General features: G+C 40.3%; 3 protein-coding genes across 4 annotated transcripts; 2 read left to right on the top strand and 1 right to left on the bottom strand.

Annotated features, from left to right (window-relative positions):
* Positions 1-603: 603 nt before the first annotated feature.
* RB195_000310 (uncharacterized protein) lies at positions 604-933 on the top strand (the record flags this gene model as incomplete). The annotated part of the gene is made up of 1 exon (XM_064196566.1): positions 604-933. The coding sequence occupies one exon, from the start codon at positions 604-606 to the stop codon at positions 931-933; it is 330 nt and encodes a 109-aa protein (XP_064052447.1).
* An 878-nt stretch (positions 934-1,811) lies between these two features.
* On the top strand, positions 1,812-8,658 carry RB195_000309 (uncharacterized protein; the record flags this gene model as incomplete). Of its 2 annotated transcripts, XM_064196564.1 has the most annotated exons (12): positions 1,812-1,847; positions 1,909-1,944; positions 2,010-2,051; positions 2,148-2,186; positions 4,546-4,659; positions 5,267-5,544; positions 5,944-6,144; positions 6,208-6,325; positions 6,396-6,494; positions 6,559-6,808; positions 8,055-8,119; positions 8,632-8,658. In XM_064196564.1, 12 exons carry the CDS (start codon positions 1,812-1,814, stop codon positions 8,656-8,658), a joined length of 1,305 nt encoding a protein of 434 aa, XP_064052446.1. The 2 variants fall into 2 exon arrangements, with proteins under 2 accessions (XP_064052446.1, XP_064052445.1); XM_064196565.1 differs by lacking the exon at positions 4,546-4,659.
* Positions 8,659-9,055: 397 nt separating this feature from the next.
* Positions 9,056-14,089, bottom strand: RB195_000308 (uncharacterized protein; the record flags this gene model as incomplete). The annotated part of the gene is made up of 16 exons (XM_064196563.1): positions 9,056-9,114; positions 9,251-9,371; positions 9,493-9,599; positions 10,013-10,167; positions 10,215-10,368; positions 10,732-10,804; positions 11,401-11,532; positions 12,010-12,069; positions 12,132-12,213; positions 12,699-12,796; positions 13,079-13,146; positions 13,198-13,333; positions 13,446-13,583; positions 13,651-13,724; positions 13,829-13,922; positions 13,985-14,089. 16 exons carry the CDS (start codon positions 14,087-14,089, stop codon positions 9,056-9,058), a joined length of 1,656 nt encoding a protein of 551 aa, XP_064052444.1.
* Between the last annotated feature and the right edge of the window lie 5,293 nt (positions 14,090-19,382).

Raw genomic sequence — 19,382 nt, 5'->3', positions numbered from 1 at the left:
GCGCCACTCTTGCACGCGTAGCGTCTCCTACTACATATCAGGGCAGCCCTAGTTGATTTTCGACGAATCGCAGAGCGGAGGCGGCGCAATGAGTGGAGCGCTGCAATAGGTGACGTCGTACAAAACAGCATTCTGGAGGCGGTTGTTTGCTGTGATGCAGGGAGAGATGAGCGGAACTACCTCCGTCTCCATAATCTATGACCACGTATGCGGATACTCCACCTGAAATCCGCACCACCTCAGATTCGTGGTAAGCTGCCTTTAAGCTTATTTGTGCGCAAAATGCATTCGCATCCATCAAAGAAGCTACGGTCCAACTGACGGACCAGGATCGTCGTGCCCGTCTGTTTAACCCGTTCTTCCAGCGTTCTGTTACGCAACAGAGACTTGGGCAGACATCGCTGCCACGTCTAGGAAGGTACTTACTACCCACAGAGGCCTTAAAAGATGTCCTCCGAAGTTTAACTGGCAGCACACAACACCAAACCGGTCTTTGCAGCTTATACCGTAAGCAAGGCATAGATGGGTCGATCACATTATGAGAAATATCGACGATAGATCAGCATCGACGATAGACAAAATCACCAAATAATATTGGATAGCATGATTGGAGGAGAAAAGTCATGGATGGTCTCATTTCCATCGTATCGCATTCTCCCAGAGGAGAAGAATATTGGATACGGGCTCAGCACCCAAGGCAGTTCCGCTCAAGACCGCGACGGGACAAATCCTAATTTCACGAAACATATAGTTGAGTCAAAACGACATGAAGCACGGTGCATCGACATACGCGCTCGAAACGGCACGGTGGAGGCAGCAGTTGGAATCGAGGTGGGACCATCGCAAACTGCAGCGATGGGTGATGCTAGGAATGATTCCAGTACGCTCCTAACCGCTACGCTTCACCGCACCGCCTCGAGAGAAGCCGCGTAATTGCACCGTGCTTCATGTCGTTCTGACCCTACTATATGACATTGGGGTTGTGTTCAACAGCTTGTAGGGGCACCAAGGTCCCGCCGCAAATTCCGAGCATACTGAAAACGAGGAATTCCTTAAAACACCGCGAAACATCCAAAAGTTAGATTTTGAAGAAATTGTTGGCGATCCAAGACCAGTTCTATTTCTAGGACTGGAAGAAAACGAAATAACGAGCCTGAAATATCAGAATGAGTTAAATCAAACCTTGTTGCAGGGATGACATAGCAAATCTTTTTTTTTTCACAGAGATCATCTCAGTGAAATCATTGGAAATCCAGGATCTGATCTCTTAGCGTTGAGTTGCTGAAAGAACTGCCCCTGGATTCCCATTGTGGACGGCGTAGATCATGACATGACCCATTAGAAACATTGATTGACCTCTTGGGTTGAAATTCAGCCTATCGTCAGATTGTTGATTAAGAAAGAAACTTCCATACGGTGGTATAGTGCTGGGTTTGGTTTGGTAGCCCTTCTCAGCGTGGTTACACGTTCATGGATCACATCCTAGAAGTCAGCTCAGCTCACAGTTTAACCCTACTTGACTGAGAAACGTAACCTATCATCGCCCGTCTGGTTCGAACGGTAGAGAACCGCGCGCGCGACATTTCGTCGATAAAACGCGTGAGGCTACCCGGCAACGAACTTTCCACCCTCTCTCGCAACGCACGCTATTTCGTCGCACCACACCCTCTGCCGATGCTCACAGTGTACAGCCAACTCACATCGATGCATTACGCTCATATTTTCTCTGCGTTCTCCCCTCCGCAGGTGTTAACGTGTGCCTTTAACCTACACTTTGAAGCGAACCTTCCCGTCCTCCACAATTCTTCGTCATGAGTTTACCGGATCACGCTGATTCCGATGTGAAGGTATGTCCACAGGGGTTATTTATTCTTTTTTAAAAATATCGTAACGTAGCCAGATTTTTAGCCTTTCGACATCGACAGTGTACCGCCTGATCTAGAGGTTTGTTCGGCATGGGACCTTTGCATCACTTTTTGCCAATCTCTTCTTCACACTTGCATTTTCAGCTGGCTTCAAGCAATCCTGAGCCAGCAGCACAATCTGAGAAGGTGTGTATTTGTCAAAAATAAGTGTTTTTTTTTTCAGATTTTCTTAAAGAACCAATAATTCTGACTGAACTACACATACAGACCCACATATTTCAGGTTGTATGCACTCACCCACCGTCTTTATCTCCATGTGGAGTGAGTTTTTTTAAACTATATATTAGGTTGATGCATAAGTGTTGGTGTTTTTTTCTTTATTTTAAGTTCGTGAACAAAAAGGAGAGGGATTTGCGTCATTTATCACATCTCTCTTTTTTTTTGAAAGATGATTTTTTCGTCTACGTCTTTCTGTTTTTCGTTTTTATGCTGATTTTATTTTTGTTAATTTTTGGATCGTTAGATATAATAGTCTTTATAAGGGAGGAGAGAAAGGACTGACGAAATGTTCTCAACCGAGAATTGTTGATTCATGTAATTGTACATTTGAAGAACTATAACTCTTTTGCCAAGAATCATGACCTCGTGACTAGCGAGAGTCCTCGTACTTCGTCATATGTCGTGAACTTGTTGCAAATTTTTAAAAATATATAGCGACAAAAGTCAGATAACAGTTTCTCTTATACCTATGAACTATCTTGTCACAAGGAAGGTGATTCTGGCTCCATAAGACGAAGTTCATGGATTTTCAAAAAAAAGTGACCATTTCTCTTTTATTATATATATACGTGAAAATCAAATATGAACAAATGTGGACATCTTATTTGTTAAGTTACTATTATTTATTCACAACTTACTTACTTTGTTTACTGTACTTTATGGAAATATTTTCAACAATGCACTTTTCAACGCATACAATGGATTTTCTCATCCAGAATTAGTCAACGAGACTTCGAGACTTATGTAATGTGCATTTTCTTGATTGCTAAAGATGGATGAAGCTCAATTTCTATTCCGTATTCTCCATTTTGTCTCTTATTCATTATTTTCTTCTTCTTGCATTCTTTCTTCTATTCTTCCTCTGCCTTTAGCATAATTAATCACTATTATCATCTTTTAATCATATTTTTGTCATGAAATTGTTTGTACTAGTAAGGGAACTTGTTTGCTTCTATTCCAATGATCGAGTTGAATCAGTTGATATCGAGTTAGTTCGAATCGAAAGAAAAAAAAATATTCCACTCGTTTTCGTAGTAGTTACCTCAGACACAGCTCTTAACTTGTGTTTTAAAATCCATTCCCAGCATATTAATGCGCAGAACTTGAAAAAAATCTAAGATTACAGAGATCTCAATTTTTTCTCTAAGTAAAACTGCTTATTTTATTTTCCTTCAAAAGAATATTTATGTAGTCATTTGAAAAATCGTTTTCAGTTTTCAACCAACACATACATGTTCCAGTACTTCGTTGATTCTTCCGATATTAATGAAACCGCTTTTGAACATGTGAACCAGATCTCTCTTTTATTTATTGTGTTTGTTTCCGGGAACTTTTCACTTGTGTCATTTTAATGAGTAAGAATTGTGCAGAAATATCGTCACCTTTCTTCGTTTTCCTTCTATTTTCTTGGTTCAATTTCGTTTCTCAGTCATTTTTCTTCCAAGGCCCGTACAATTGTCGTTAAATATGAATATTATTGAAAAAAAATCAGACTTTACCAGAGCTGCGCGGCTGACATAAGGGTAATTGCCTCCTCCTCTCCCCCGATAATCGCGGATTTGCGCATTGCCATTACCGTGCAGTCTCCATTTGATTTATCGGTTATGAAGAGTGAATCAAGACAAGAAAGACAAATTCGACACATTAGATAGGAGTGACATCCAGATTCATCCTTTCAGTTGTTTTTTTTTTCATTACCCGTCCTTTCCATACATTTTTGCGCCAGTCAAATGATCAGCAGAAAAGCACAAAAAACCAGGAACCTTGCAACTCTGATTCACACCGCTCCCGGATACCATTGCCTATGACTATTTCTCGTAAGCGCAGTTGTAGTGCAACCGGTAAGAAGTTTCGCTGTGACTGATTGATCGTTCGAGACCGCCGTAGTCCCAACTAAGCCCTTGATTCTTCCGAGGTACATTAATTGGTACCAGGCTTGTCTGAGAGGATAAAAACACTTACTTGACACATTGGCTAGCTCCCGAAAGTAATTGTATAGGCTAGACAGGGGTTTGTGAACTCTAAACGTGATTGTGGATTGGAATCGAACACTCAGGTGCATCCCCATAGGGATTGATCAACGTCGTGGACTTTATTCTTTTTACTTTGTGACTTTTCATCTCAACAAGTTTGTGGGAAATACGAGCTAAAATTTGGGGAACGTTGAGTGCTTTCCAGAGAAGTGAACATCTAGAGCCGAAATTTACTGGTCCCTTCTCGTTTCTTCTTATTTCGAGCTATTTGTATTTGTATTGTGTAATCTCATAAATCGCATACTTGCTTTATTTCGTCTTAATGAAAACAATATATTTCCGATTTAAAATATACTTTTCTTCATTCCTTGCTATCCTGTTTCATCTTTCTGATAGAGTTCAGAAAAAAGTTTTCTTCCAAAATTCAGTTGGCCGTGATGGAAAGTTCACCTTCCATGCCAACGAAAAAAATGTATTTTCTATGGGATGAAGCAATAATTACGGATAGTGCTCAGACCACTTTCCACACGTCGACAGTGGATGTTTGTTGAGATTTATTGATCGGATCAAATGCATATTATAAAGTTGAGATTAGCACACAAGGAGTAGGCTGTTCGGTTAAAGACATCACCCCACGATTCTGGGATGGTATGGATTTTCGTTGGAATATACCTACATTGGGTCGTAGATTATGTATACATGGTGGTTTCGCTCAGTCTCACCCTGCATTACTGTGAAGATTCCGCTCCGGAACGCTTACAACGTCCTCTATTGCAACGCGCCTCCCTTGTGCCCCGCCCCCGCCTGCGATTTGTCGAGTGAAATGAATTCCCTATTGGAGCGTCCGAATGGATTTTCGGCAAATCCCAGGCGAGGGCGAGGCGCAAGGGTGGGGCGTTGCAATAGAAGACGAAGAGTAAGAAACAGCGTTCTGGAGCCGTCTGTTTATAGTGATACAGGGAGAGATAAGCGGAACCATCCCCGTATTCATAATCTATAGATAGACCCGATATAGATATACTCCAACGAAAATCCCTACCGTGCGCCGATTGGTAAGGTGATGCCTTTAAATCTTGCTCATTGTTCAAAGAAAAATGTTTCTCTCATATATACGGCGTTAATTTCAATCATGTTTTTTTTTTATTTTAGTTGATGTCATTCTCTACGAAGATACCGAAGAAAGTCTCTGAATACATTGTCGACTTCTACTTGGAGAACTCTCTTGTGTTGCTACGAAACGCTTCGTCTAGAAACATCACTGTGAACAACGAAAGAGATCAACTCTATGAACAGCTTGCACGAAATATCGAGACCGATTTTGGCTTAGTATTCGACAGGAAGAAGATCAAAACTCATTTTGAGCATTTCAAACACAAGACATTGGCCAAAGGAGCGAAAATGTTAGCGGGAATTAATCGACAGACGAAGTAAGGTTTAGTATCAGTTGGAATACTTTGTATAGTTGGGTCAAAACGAGGTGAAGCTCGGTCCAGTTCTGTAAGCGGCTGCGTTCGAAGCGGCACGGTGAAGCTAGCGGTTGAGATCGTGGTGGGACCATCATCGCGAATTACAGTGAAGTGTGGTGCTACCGAGGTCCCGCCTCGATCCTAACCGCCACGCTCCACCGCACCGCTTCGAGCGCAGCCGCTTACGCATTGTGCTGAGCTTCATATCATTCTGACCCGACTACATTTGCTGAAGTCTTCTGGAACAAGTCATAAGTGAGTTGAAGGCGTTAACCCTTTCCACTACGGTTTGTTGCGAAGAGGAGGCAATTCCTAAATGATCCTTACCTATGACTCCGTAGTTTTTCTGTATCTTTCCAGATCAGGTCGAGACGGCATTCCTGAAGAATTACGTGCCGTTAACCCCCGAGCATGCGCCTTTGATATGTCAGAATTCAAATTGTGGTCGTACTTAAACGATTCCCCAGTGACAATAGGAGAGCATCTGGCTGGATGTTCTGTGATGTTGCAACCGTGCACCTCAATTTCTATGCAACGAGTTGAGCAAAATGAACCAGCGAAGTAAACAAATTGTTTTTTGTTTCGTTTTGGTGATTAATGAGCCTAGATATCGTCTCTTTTTAGTGTCGATACCCGTGTTGACTACCAGGAATCAGGAAATCTCGAGGAAAAAGCGGGTAGCCCAACTTCAAGTGGTTCGACGGATTCAGATTCTGTTCCTGATACTTCTCGTCCAACCACGGTGAGAGCAACCACTTCCACTCTTTTATTGCTGTTCATTTTTATTAATTTTTCTTCTTTTTTTTTTGCAGAGCGGATTCGATAATGTTGACAAAAGCATGTGCTCTCCACGAATGCGAAGAAAAAGAAAATATGATGATCTCTTAGATGAACAAATACTCATGTACAGAGTAAGCAGTAAGAGCGTAGTGGAAAAGCCATTTTTCTGGTATGGTTTTTTTCGCATATATTCAGGAACAACGAAGATTTTTCTCCGAGATGGCTAACGCTCAAGTGCAAATGTCTGCTATGGTTGGTACGTTACACGATGTTGTGAAAACGGTGATGCAGAAGCTAGTGGGAAGCGATGTGGTACGGATCCCTCAACGATGTGAAGATGTACCTCTACCTCCGTCACTCCCTTCCCTTTGTCACGAAAAGACTGAAAAACCCTCTGAAGTTCCGAAGATTACACGAATGACTGAGGTCAAACGTGAAGATTCTGGTAAGTGTGGAAATAGAAAATAGTTTTAAAATAAATAAAGTAATATAATAACAAATAAATAAGTAAAGAGCAAAACTGACCAATAATATAGTAATAAATAAAGGACAAAACTGTTGCTCAAGAAATTGCAACTGCCTGTGACATTGCTTTTATTTGAATTTATTATTTTGTTTTATTTTTATTATTTTCCTCGTTATTTATCATTATAGTATTTTTGTTGCTTTTTTTTGCTTATTATCATTATTAATTACTTTATTTCATTATTTTCTGATCTGTTTTATTTTTTTATTCCTTTTTATTTTTTATTATTTTGTTGTTTTTATATTTTATCTGGATTTTGGACGTAGACCTATGGATTACCTACAGTTTCCTCCTCTCATGTCCTCTTCAGTAATATTCCATATTTTGGGGTTAAAGGAGGTCAGATCGTTCAGGAGTTCTTTCTGGGTTCGGATCGATTAAATGTGTCAGAACAGAACCCAAAATACTTTTTTTATTTTCTATTTTTTGCAAAGTGGACTGAATCCAAACTCTACTAACGTGAAACTACTAACGTAACTCTATCTTTTCAGTACGATACGGTTTCACCAAATATGCTTAATTAAAATTAATTGAAATTAAAAAAAAAAGATCTTTGATTGCTTACTTTAAAAATGCAAATAATTATATGGTTTTTTCTATTAGCATTAGGCGTGAAGATCTCCCGATGTAGTACTCACTTTTGCTGGCCAATTACAAAGACCTACGGAAAATTTTCTGAAAAAAAACACCAAAACCAATCAACTGTTTTCATGAATTAATTGTACGTTTTTCAAGGTGAAATGTTGCAATCAAGAAAGATCCCGAGATATCTGCCGTACCTAAATTTACAGCACTTCTCGCTCATAATCAAAATGTAGGTGTAGTCGGATCAAAACGACGTGAGGCTCAGCAAAGCTGCGTGTGTAAGCTGCCAGTTGAGATCGAGATGGGACCCTTGTTAGCACTACTCATTGCTGCAGTTCTCCATGGTCTCACGTCGGTCCAAGCCGCTAGGTTTACAGCGCCGTTTCGAGCGCAGCGGCTTACGCAACTGCACCGAGCTTCATTTCGTTTCGACCCGACTGTAGCTAAGTATAGTCGCAAGTGCCTTTACGGTATGCTTACTGTAAATGTTGCTGTCACCGTGAATACTCAAACTTTTCTCTTCAGAAAAACTTACCTATTATGCAGTTATTATTATTATTTATTATTATTATTTTTTTAGGGTGTTCAAACGATGCGAGGGGTACTACCGCTAAGGTTTATCGTGCTAAAGGAGTAGAACATAAGGTTTGTTCCACATTGCAATAGTGTCGTTAATTTCTGGAAAAAAAACGCAAGAGACAGAAAAGAAAATGGAAGCAAAAAAGGAAAATATAGTACATTATGTGGTTGGATGTATGTGCTGTTTAACTTACCGTTTTAGAAAGAATTAAAGCTAATAATTATGATAATAACAACACCTGATAAGTGCAATTTCATATGATTAAATCAATCAATAACTCCAATAAAAATCTACAATAGATTTTTTCCACATTCCACATTCTTTTTTTTAATGAAACTATCAACCATATTGAATTTTTGAAGATTTAAACGTAATCAATTTAATTTCAAATTAAGTTTAAGGATAAGTAGCGATTTCATATGATCAAGTCAATCAGTAACTCTAACAAAAATTCACAATAAAGTTTTTTTTTGTTTTTTCACACGTTCTTTTTTCGTGTCTTTTTTTCACATGAAATTATCAACTGTACGATATTTTTAAAAATTTAAACCCATTTAGTTTAACTTCAAATGTTTAGGGTTACCGAATCGCCAGTAGAAAATAGCGGACACAAGGGCCTGGCACAAACCATGGATTTGATTTTGTTACTCGAAAATGGACTGACATTCTCATGTTTTCAGGCTTTAATTGTTGATACATTGTTTTTTCGTTCTTGATAATCACTTAATAATTGATAAATTTTTTGAAGTTACACAAAAGTTTTTGGTCCAAAATTGAAAAATTAACTTAAAGTTATGAATTTATATCATCTTATTTTAAAACAAGTCTTGAAAGTACTTCAGATATGATTTAAAATTAGTTCAAATGAATCCTAAACATTTTTTACAGACTGGGATTTATTATACTTTGCTAGAACAGGAGAAACTATACGGTGTCAAGTGCTAGATCGTGCGAGTTGTTATTTTGAATGAGTCCAGAGCCTAGCATATGAGTTCTCGAGATCATCCCTGTAAGGCTACATGAGCTCCGAGCCTTCCCGGTGCTCCAGTAACTCCACCTCCTATAAAATATATCTGATTTAAAAAAAAGAGAAATACTGTGAACAATCCGCTATCTTGAATGAAATACTAAATGATACCTTGTGGTTTTTTTTTCTTTGAATTTCATGAGAATCGTACGAGTTTCCCCGTTCATACCTGGATGTGCTCCACTTCCACACAAGAACAGGCCTCGTATAGGTGTTCTATAGTTGCTGTGATGAGATACGGGGCGGGTGAAATACAATTGATCTAGTGACATTGAACCGTGAAAAATGTTCTGAAAATAGAAAAAAATGCTCCTATATTTAAAATAAATAATAAAATTAAAAACTAAAAATTTAAATAAATAGAAATAAAGCATTGTTCCATCGAAAAATGAACACCAAAATGCTACTAACTCCTCCAGTGAGTCCAAAAATTCGTTCGATATCCGGTGGTGGTAGAACTTCGTATCCGATGATAGAAGAGGAGAAGTTCGGTGCGTACGCATCTATTTCGTTAAATACTGAAAAAAAACTTGGAATACTAGAGTCGGCTACGATTTTCAATTGGATATTTTTGTTTCAGATTTTTCAGTAAAATGATTTTTCTTGTGTGGAACAGTGCCTGGAGTTATCGAGAGGATTGGGGCCGAAAATGAAAAACGAAAAACTGGACGAAATCTTACCCTTTTATCCAGAATATAAAAATTATGGAGAATTAATCCAACCTATTTATTATTTATTTTCTTTATTTTTTCTTGCTAAATTTCTAAATGTATGCAGTTTAAAACCACCTGTGAACGCTGGCTTTTGTTCGGGTTTTCTTAATTTTAAAAGAATTTTGCTTTTTTTTTGCTTTTTCCGCCTGCACTATGGTTAGGATAAGGGATAACGTGTCAGGCATTGACCAATCAGCTTGGGCAAAAGTGCATCATACCGTGTTTTGCGTACTGTTCCTTAGTATTTTTGTCCCAACATCCATTCCGTAGTTCATAAGGGGTGTACTGAGTGAATAACGACATCACATGCGAATGATCGTCTGGTACAAGTGACCGATCAACTGTTGATGGAATAGTCATTTCAATGACTGGTCTGGAAAAAAATCGTTTATGATGAGCATAGAAGATGTAAGGTCTGACCTTTGGCTCCAGTTTCCGTTACGGAAATCCTGTACTCCTTCATCGACGAGTTCCATGCTTTCACAGTTAAGATGGATCGTTGTTTGATGATGCGGCATCGGGCCATTACCGATATTTGGTTTGCAGATGAAGGATGGGAGTTCACGTACAGCTACTGAAACCAGTAACGTTAACGGACAATGTTTGCTTATATTCCAAGCCATATAGGCCAAAAAGACATGAAGATAGTTGCATTGGCGCAAGCGGCTGCGCTCGAACCGGTGCGGAGGAGGGAGCTGAGCTGCTCTCGAACCGGTGCGGAGGAGGGAGCTGAGCTGCGCTCGAAGTGGTGCTGTAGGGCGTAGCGGTTAGGACTGAGATGAATCTTTGCTGGCACCTCTCATGGCTGCAGTTTGTGATGGTCCCACTTCGATTCCAACCCCTACCTTCACCGCGCCGCTTCGAGCGCAGCCGCTTACGCAACTGCGCCGAACTTCCATTTGTTTCGACCCGATTATAGCGGGAGTTCTGGACTTACTGTTTATTTTAGTGACAGGCGAAGTGTAGTCGATCGATTTCACTGCATTCAAAAACGTTCTAGGAAGATGGGACTAAAAAGAAGATGATTTGCGTAAATAGATAGGTCGGAAGGAATATTATGGCTTCTCCTGAGAAACCAAAAAAGAACAACGATTTAGAAAATTGGTTACACTCTAAAAAAAACTACTTGAGGTAAAACTTCGTGAAAGTGATCCACTTTCAGCCTTTTCTTTTTCCTTCCTGAGTAATAAAAACTGCAGTGCGCATGAACGCGCGATTTGGTACAGTTCTGAAAGAGTGCGGCACTTTCCAGGAATTCACTAGCAGGACTAAGTCGATGGAAACCATATGAAGAGTGGAGCAAGCGGAAAAATGCTTAGTTCTGTTTTTATGTACTTATTGGCCTTAAATGGTGGTTAGCTAAAGGCGGCATGTCAAGAAATTAGCGATCTTGGTGTCCCTATGGGACAAGTGTGCAAAGAGTCTAGAGTTTGGGTCCCGGATTACGAGCATAAGCTCAGCCAAGCTAATTTCCTCCCAATCGTCCTGGAAAATGGTGTGGAAACGGTCCTAGTTCCTATGAGACACCTTAGGACGTGCCGCCGCTTCTACAAGCGAGCGGTCGCCGTCCAAAAGAGTTTTGCGAGATGAGAATCATTCACATTACCTGATCGATCAATTCTTCGAATGTGATCCTAGGCGTGGCGTTTGATAAGACTATTCCAGCGTGAATTTCTTTACCATTTGATAGGCGAACTCCTTGTACAGCGGAATTGTCCACGAGGATTGCGTCAACTTCCTTAAAATGGCGAGATATAGAGTAATTTGTTCGTGTCATAGGGGATTTAGGTCTTTGACGTAATGTTTCGTTTTTATTAATTAATTGGAAAACTAATTCTACATTGATTGATTAGAACTTTAGTTCTCAACAGGTTTGCTACTTCTCGAATCGCAATGCATGAAGTCAATCGGCAATGGATTCTTCACCACTCACTACTGACATGTCGTATAGTCGTGTTAAAACGACGTGAAGCTCGGTGTAGCGGGCCTAGTGAGGGTCCCATTTCTATCATAACCGCATAGCTTCAGTTCGTGATGGTCCCATCCCGATCCCAGATCCTCGAACATAATCGCTACGTTGCATATCATGTCGTTTTGACCCGACTCTACAGTCACACCTTCGCTAGCTTCAATCGGGCTACAGAGCTCAGTGGTCGTAAGTCAAATCATTCTAACCAGACTTCAAGAGAGCCGGAAAAAATCTTTCTGTTCACACCTGTTCAGTAAAGATCTCTGCTCCATGGTTTTGCGCAGATTTCGCGATTGCTGACGATACCTACAAGGAATCAAATAAGAACATTTTCCTGCGCATAAAGGACAAATCTTATCATCGTATACCGCTCCCATGCCTCCGATCACATATGCCCATGTTCCGCTGCGATTATCCATTCCTCCGAGAACATGATGAAGAAGAACGTAGCTAAAATTGCGTTTTGTATACATTCATGCAGCAAAGAGTAGACTCACGAAAATCAGTAGCCTTCGAATACAATTTATTATACGCATGACTTTTTTCACACTTCTCTCCCTTCCGCTGCTTGAAGGCATCATCCCACGGATCTGCACCACTGTGGACAGACGGCTCCGGAATGCGGTTCCTTACGACGTCCTCTATTGCAACTCGCCACCCTTGCGCCCCGCTCCCGCCTGCGATTCGTCGAATGAAGTGAATTGCCGCTTGGGGGGTTCGAATGGATTTTCGACGAATCGCAGGCAGCGCTGCAATAGAGGACGTCGTAAGGAACCGCATTCCGAAGCCGTCTGCTTACAGTGATGCAGGCAGAAATGAATGTAATCTACGACCAGATATAGGTGTACTCCAACGGAGATCCACACCACGCCAGATTCGTGGGGTGATGCCCTTAAGGGAAAAATTAGGAAAAACTAAATCAGGTGGCCACATACCCGGTTCCGGCGTCGTAGGGACTGGCTGCGAATCCAATGACACCATCGGTTCCAAGTGTAGCTTTCAGGATATCGTTCTCGAACCATTTATTCATAATCTAGAAGCTCCAATCTTTTCTAAATGACGTCACGGTCGGATCAAAACGAAACAAAGCTTGGTGCATTTGCGTAAGCGGCAGCGCTCGAAGCGGTGCGGTGGAGCGTAGCGGTTAGGGTCGAGGAGGGACCTTTGACAGCACCACCCACCGTAGTATGATCGCGATGGTCCCATCTCGATCCTAACCGCAATATTGCGTAACTTTCGCAACTGCACCGAGTTTTTTGTCGTTTTAACCGCACTATGTCAAAAATTACATTCTTGTCAGATGCTGAACACATACCTTAGCAATCGGTGCCGTCATCAGTTCATAGAAATCCACTACATCCGTGGCATTCATGGATTGCTGCACTACACGACATCAGTTTGTTTCCTACACTGTCGATCCTATATTTTGCTCACCTCTTCTGATCACTTTCCATGATTTCAGGAACAGCTCCCATTTGGACGAATGTTGAATATCGATTGGCACTTCGTCCATCATCGGCTCCAAAGGACGTACTATTCGTTCGATAAACGCTTCATATTTGGGGAACGCCTAGATTATTTTCTTCTTATTTTCCTTAAAATTATTCTTATTTCATTATTTTTGGAATGTTCTCGAAATTATGATCTGAATTTTAAAAAATTCTGCATTTCTGACCCCTCACCTCAGCATCTCGTTCGGAAAATTTCCCTATTTCGTTGCAATTCTCTTGCATATCAAGTCCAAGAAGTAGACTATCTTTCGAATTACGAACAGGGGTGAAGGAGCTGGGATTCCGAATGTGATATCGTAATCCATGGTCCTTTAAAGAGATCAGAATTACTCTACGCAGCCCTCCAGTCATTTCAGTACCAGAAAAAATACCTTACTTTCAGATTAAGATCTTTGATGACAATTGGCCGAATTAGGCTAAGAAGATATGAAGCACGAGAGAATTTGAAACCTTAAAAAAATCTCTTAATCCTGAAGATTGTCGGATCGCCACAATTATTTCCTCTCGAAAAAAAAAGTAGATTTTCATGTGGATGAATAGTGTTCTCTACGAACCTGGCACTATTTCCTCTGTAACTGCAGCTCCTCCCAACACTTCTCTTCTCTCAAGAACACAAACACGTTTTCCAGCACGTGCCAGGTACGCTGCCTGAAAACCCCGAATGTTTATGGTCAACCACAAGAGTTTCCGAGTGAGCCAGAAATCCTTACAGCAGTGAGTCCATTGTGGCCGCCTCCTACGACTATCGCATCGTAAACATCTCGTGGAGTTTTCGAAGCAAATCCTCTACGGAACGTATAGATTCCTCTTCGCATTTTTTTAGCTGGAAAATTGCTATTCCTAGGAGATCTAATCCGAATTTTGGCTTACGATTAACTTCTCGTGCAATAATTCTTATGAAGTTAGAATAAAGGATAAAGTGCCTAGCGCCAATCAATCCTTTTGGGACACCCCAACGCGTTCACTTCTATTCAGAATCGTTTGAGGTTCACGAACGTGTAGCTGGCCTATACAATAACTTGCAGGGGTAATGTTTTTACCAGCGTTTTTATCGTTCCCGTACAACCTACGAGTCTATTTTTGTTTCATAAATTAGGCAGAGACTGCCTCTAAACATGTAGGTGGATAGAGAGCAAAAAAAAATTGAAAAATGAAAAGAAAAGAGTGAGGAGAGAAAATAGAGCTAGGAGCATCTTTAAAAAGGAGAATAAAAATATAAAAAATCAAAGTTATTCTTCTTTATCTAATGCTTTCGATAGGATGCATATGCAGAAGAATAGGAAAAGAAAACGAAACGCTAACCGCCGCTAACCAAGTCCCACAGTAAAGGGGAAACAAACACAAATCAAAAGATAGAAGTTAAAAGTTAAATAAAGTTGAAATTTAAAATTTCACTATAGATTTTTAATCAAACCCTTGCGAACAGCATAAGGGGGGGAATTTTGGCATGAAAACACGTTGCGTGAAGCATAAGTATCTTATCTTCAAAACCTATTAAAGCAGCAAAAACGAACGATAAGATACGCAATTGTGTAGGCTGTTCTCAGCATTTACTCGTACTATTAGAAACTAATATTATCCCTGATCCATCACATAGGAAAAAACAATATTTCTTATAGGAGGAGAAGGAGAAGGAAAGCAAAGAGGAGAAGGAAAGCAGAAAAAGGAAGAGGAGAATCGAAAAGAAACGGATCCCACTGAGATGGAAGGCTGTGGCTTGTCCATTGTCGATTCCTTCGAATCACAAATCCCTTCCATTTCTTCATTTCATTCTGTCTATTTATTTTCATTACTTTTTTTCTTTATTTTGTTCTTTCCTAAGTTCTGTTTTTAAGACTCCATTAGTGGAATTATCTTCCTTTTCCGGAAATTTCATTTCTATCGAGTAATACTAGCAAGTGTTGCAGCTATGGTCATACGGGCTTATTGTTATTTCTCGTGATATGTTTACTTCCTGAAAATTTATATAAATTTTACGAGTATAATTGATAAATCTGGGAAAACTTTCTTATGGTACGTCCGAAAATTGCACACAACGCTTTAAAAGTGGATATACTTAGGAAAAAAGGAAATGGGAGTCCCAATTCTTCCACCATTACTTCACTTTCATATTTTTTCTACTTTCCTTTAGGAGCATTATGATCTGTAGCTATAAAGCATTTCATTTCTTCTTATAAAAATAGTGGGGCGGGTGTGGCGCAGTCGGTTAGAGGTCCGTTGTAGCCACACGGTCGAGGGTTCGAATCCGCCCCAGTGCTCACCAAGCCTTTCATCCCTCCGGGGTCGATAAATTGGTACCAGACTTGTCTGGGAGGATAAAAACACTGACTTGATCATCGGCTGGCCCCCGCAAGTCATTGTATAGGCCAACACGCGTTCCAAAACCTCAACGATCACGAATTCCAGTAAAACGCGTTGGCGCATCCCAAGTGGATTGATACGCCAGTGACTTTATCCTTTTATCCTTTTATCCTTTTATAATAATAGTATTAAAAATCTTATAATATAATCTAATATAATCTTATAATAATTACTACTACAAGAAAAATTTACAGCAGTGCGTGACAACCGCGGCACAAGTGGACCATCTATTCACAAACGTGGGGAGATAACTCCTCGTTACAGCTTGACTGCTCGATTCTTCCTAATTTTCCTAAAAACATCGCGGGATGCGGCGAGATTGCATAAGTTGGAAGTTGCACCACTCTTGTGTACGCGCCGCATCCACGAGCCAGTGGTTTCCGATCAATGAAGTCTCCTCAGGTGCCTGTTCCAATAAAACCAATAAGTAGGAAGCCGAAGGAACCGTAGCGTATAGAAGGGTGGCACGTTCCGAAGTAAATCGTAAATCGTAATCGTAATCGTAATATCGTAAATCGTTCCGAAGTAATTCGCCGTTTCTAATGGAACTAAAAAACGCGCGACGTAAACGTTGCGCCATCCACTATTATGAGTTAGAAGGATAAAGATGTATTGGAAATAACATATTTGTCATATACTGGACATATTGACTGGAGATGGTGACGAGAATGGACCCTTAAAGGATTAAAAGAATCCTATCGCGAAACTGAAGTAGTTGGCGAACCTGTGGAAAAATATAGAGTTCGTGTGCAGATTACGAGCATGAGCGTGGTTTTCTTGGATTCCCCCTAATCGTCCTGATAAACGGCGTGGGAATGGCGTTTGCTCCCACGAGGTACGTGAGAACGCCTCATCTTTGTGCGCGCACTGCGTCCACGAGCGAGTGGTCGAAGATCAATGTGGACTCCTCACTACCATATTCAAGTAAAAGCAATCAGCTGCTGTGGGGACCGGATTTGTCCCTACCGACCACTCATCTTTGCGTCTTTAGCACTTTCAGCGTGACATTAGGAGAGCTAGGCATAGTCAGGATCGTTGTATTTTAGCATGGGTGCTATTGTGAGGAAGCGGTGCGCACTTATCTAACATTAAACATGCAGGACGCAGGAGAAATCGACTAATTACTGGAAGAATATCGAAAATTTGTATGGCTCTTTGCGTTCCACTATAAAACATCGCATCCTAGATCTAATCTCACGATCCCCTTGGCAACAGCGCCGCTGACCGGTAGCCGCGCTTCTTTGGTAGCTTGGTACAATGCGGATCAACGGTGACCCGCACACTTCTTAACGGGATTGATTTCCCAACTTTTTAAAAAAAAATTTCGCACTTAATGGGTTTATTATCTTCTAGTAAACTTTCAAACAATGTGAACCAGTAAAAACGTCCTTGTTTTTTGGAAATAACCAAGAAATGTTCAAGCATTATATTGCAAATCACACTTTTTGTGCATTTTTTGGACATATTCAATACAAAAATGGCTCTCACATTTGCTGCGCATTGTATTGACGCACGTTGTGTTGCTGGAGGCGTAAGCACGTCCGTGGTCTCGTGACAGTCGTTTATAACAACCAATACATCCTTTTTGAACTAGTAATTTCCAATTGAACAGATTTTTTTCAACTGTGGTTCGCTATTTGTACATAGACTCGTTTATTTTCCCAGAAGCGATCCTCTAACACTCGTTGTGAACTCTTTTAGTCTTATTTTCCCTCTTACTTGATTGTATAACTTCGAGTCACTTAGCATTGCTGATTACGTCATCAGATGGAGGAAAATTCTGAGATACTACTTTGAAGTTTTCTGAAAAATGGAGTATAAACAGACATTTGGTCACTCTAATCAACAAGTCCTATGATTTTGTTGTAATCTTCGATGATTTGCAGTTTGGGGTTAGAGTCGCAAACCCCCATCATGCATGAAAACCATGCAGAAAAATAAATGCAGAAAGATGCAGAAAAAATGTAAAATTTCTTTATGTAACGGAAGAAAGTGGTAACCGTGAGACAACGCGGCTCAACGTTGAGCCATAAAACGCGCTTGTCCCACGCGTCAGATACGCAGAAAGCGCGCTGTCATCAACTGGCTGGACAAGATTCTGGGTTTTTATTTCCGTTGCGACTGTGTGCATGCGAAGGAATCGTATCGAATCCGTGGAGAAATATTGGATCGCTCATGGTTGTATTACTCACCGGTGAAATTTGACGAAACTGGTCTTTCAATGATTTGTTCCAATGCACACAGGAAAACAGTGGTGTTTCACTCGTACGTTTAATTGTTGTCTCACTGGTTTAATTTCACACTCTGTTTCAATATTTCGCTAACCGATTATTGAATCAATCTTCTCTTTTTGCACATTCCAACATTCATATCCCTTCCGCATTCACTAGGTAGATCAAAAATTCACAATCTTAATGCTGCGTCGGGCCCTTTATCATCGATCACGATCGGTCACAAAAGGGGTATGGTATAAAATTGGCTTAGCGGTTATGGTTATTTGGTGGTATTACTTCTTGTATCGTCCAAGAGTGCGGTAGACAACGCTTTGCCCACTCATTAAATCGTTCAAATTCATTGGGACCTTTCTCTATCTCTGCGGTAAAATAAATATTCCACTTACTATGTAATTTTTTGCATATATATATGTTAATTTTTATGTAAAAATAGATAATAAATATAAATAAAATAAATCCATCCACCGTCTCGGTCTGTTCAATTAGGGTATGGAAAACCCTAAGTCTCTAGCAGCCACTCTACACCACTGTTGTATTATCCTGAATGAGTTGATGAAAATAAACTGTTGCGAAATCCAAAAGGGTTCTATGAAGCAACTTTTAATTTTTTTATCTCGTGTATTCGCGAAATCTGTATCCAACGTCAGGTCACCCATGTAGCATCTGCTTTCAAACCAGACTCTAAATAGAAACATATTGCGACATTATAGCCTGCGACCACACCATGGACCAAGAAAGATGTTCTTATTTTTGAAGATAATTAACAAATTCAAGCATTATATTGCAAATCGCACTTTTTTTCGTGTATTTTTTGGACACATTCAATACAAAAATGGTTTTCACATCTGCTGCACATTGTATTGACGCCCGCCTCCTTGTGTTGCTGCGGGCGTAAGCACGTCCGTGATCTCGTGACAGTCGTATGTAACACCCAGTACATCTTTTGGTCTTCGACTACATGACTATAAAAGAATACCTCTTTTACATCATGCATCTATAGTCAGTAATATACACAAAGCGTACACGTAGTTCTTCTCTATTTCTATCTCTCTAGGTACTTATTATTATTACTATTTATTTTATTTATTTATTATTTTATTCATTATACTATTGAGTAAGTTCCAAGTTCGACCATCTTTGAATCTTGGCATCGTAGAGTTTGATTGTGTACTACTTTTTAAGCAGAACCAAGATTATTATTGATCTTTATTCTGGCTAACGTTTCGGCGTCATCGCCTTCTTCAGGAGCTGGAAAAATCTATCATCAATCAATCTATCAATCATTACACTATTGTCTGGTTATTTTATTTACTGCAGCTATCTTTTGGGTCGTGAGTGCGCGCTAGGCAGTAGGTAAGTGGTCCCGTTGTGATTGCACGATCGATCGTTGCTTCGAAACCGCCCCAGTGCCAGCCCAGCCTTTCATCCCTCTGGGGTCGATAAATTGCTACCAGACTTTTATGGGAGGATAAAAACACTGGCTTAACACATCGACTGGCTAATGCAAATCTTT

Source organism: Necator americanus, chromosome IV (assembly GCF_031761385.1).
Source record: "Necator americanus strain Aroian chromosome IV, whole genome shotgun sequence".
Taxonomy (NCBI): Eukaryota; Metazoa; Nematoda; class Chromadorea; order Rhabditida; family Ancylostomatidae; genus Necator; species Necator americanus.
Note: the sequence above shows the minus strand (reverse complement) of the source record. Positions and strands in the feature narration are given on the sequence as shown.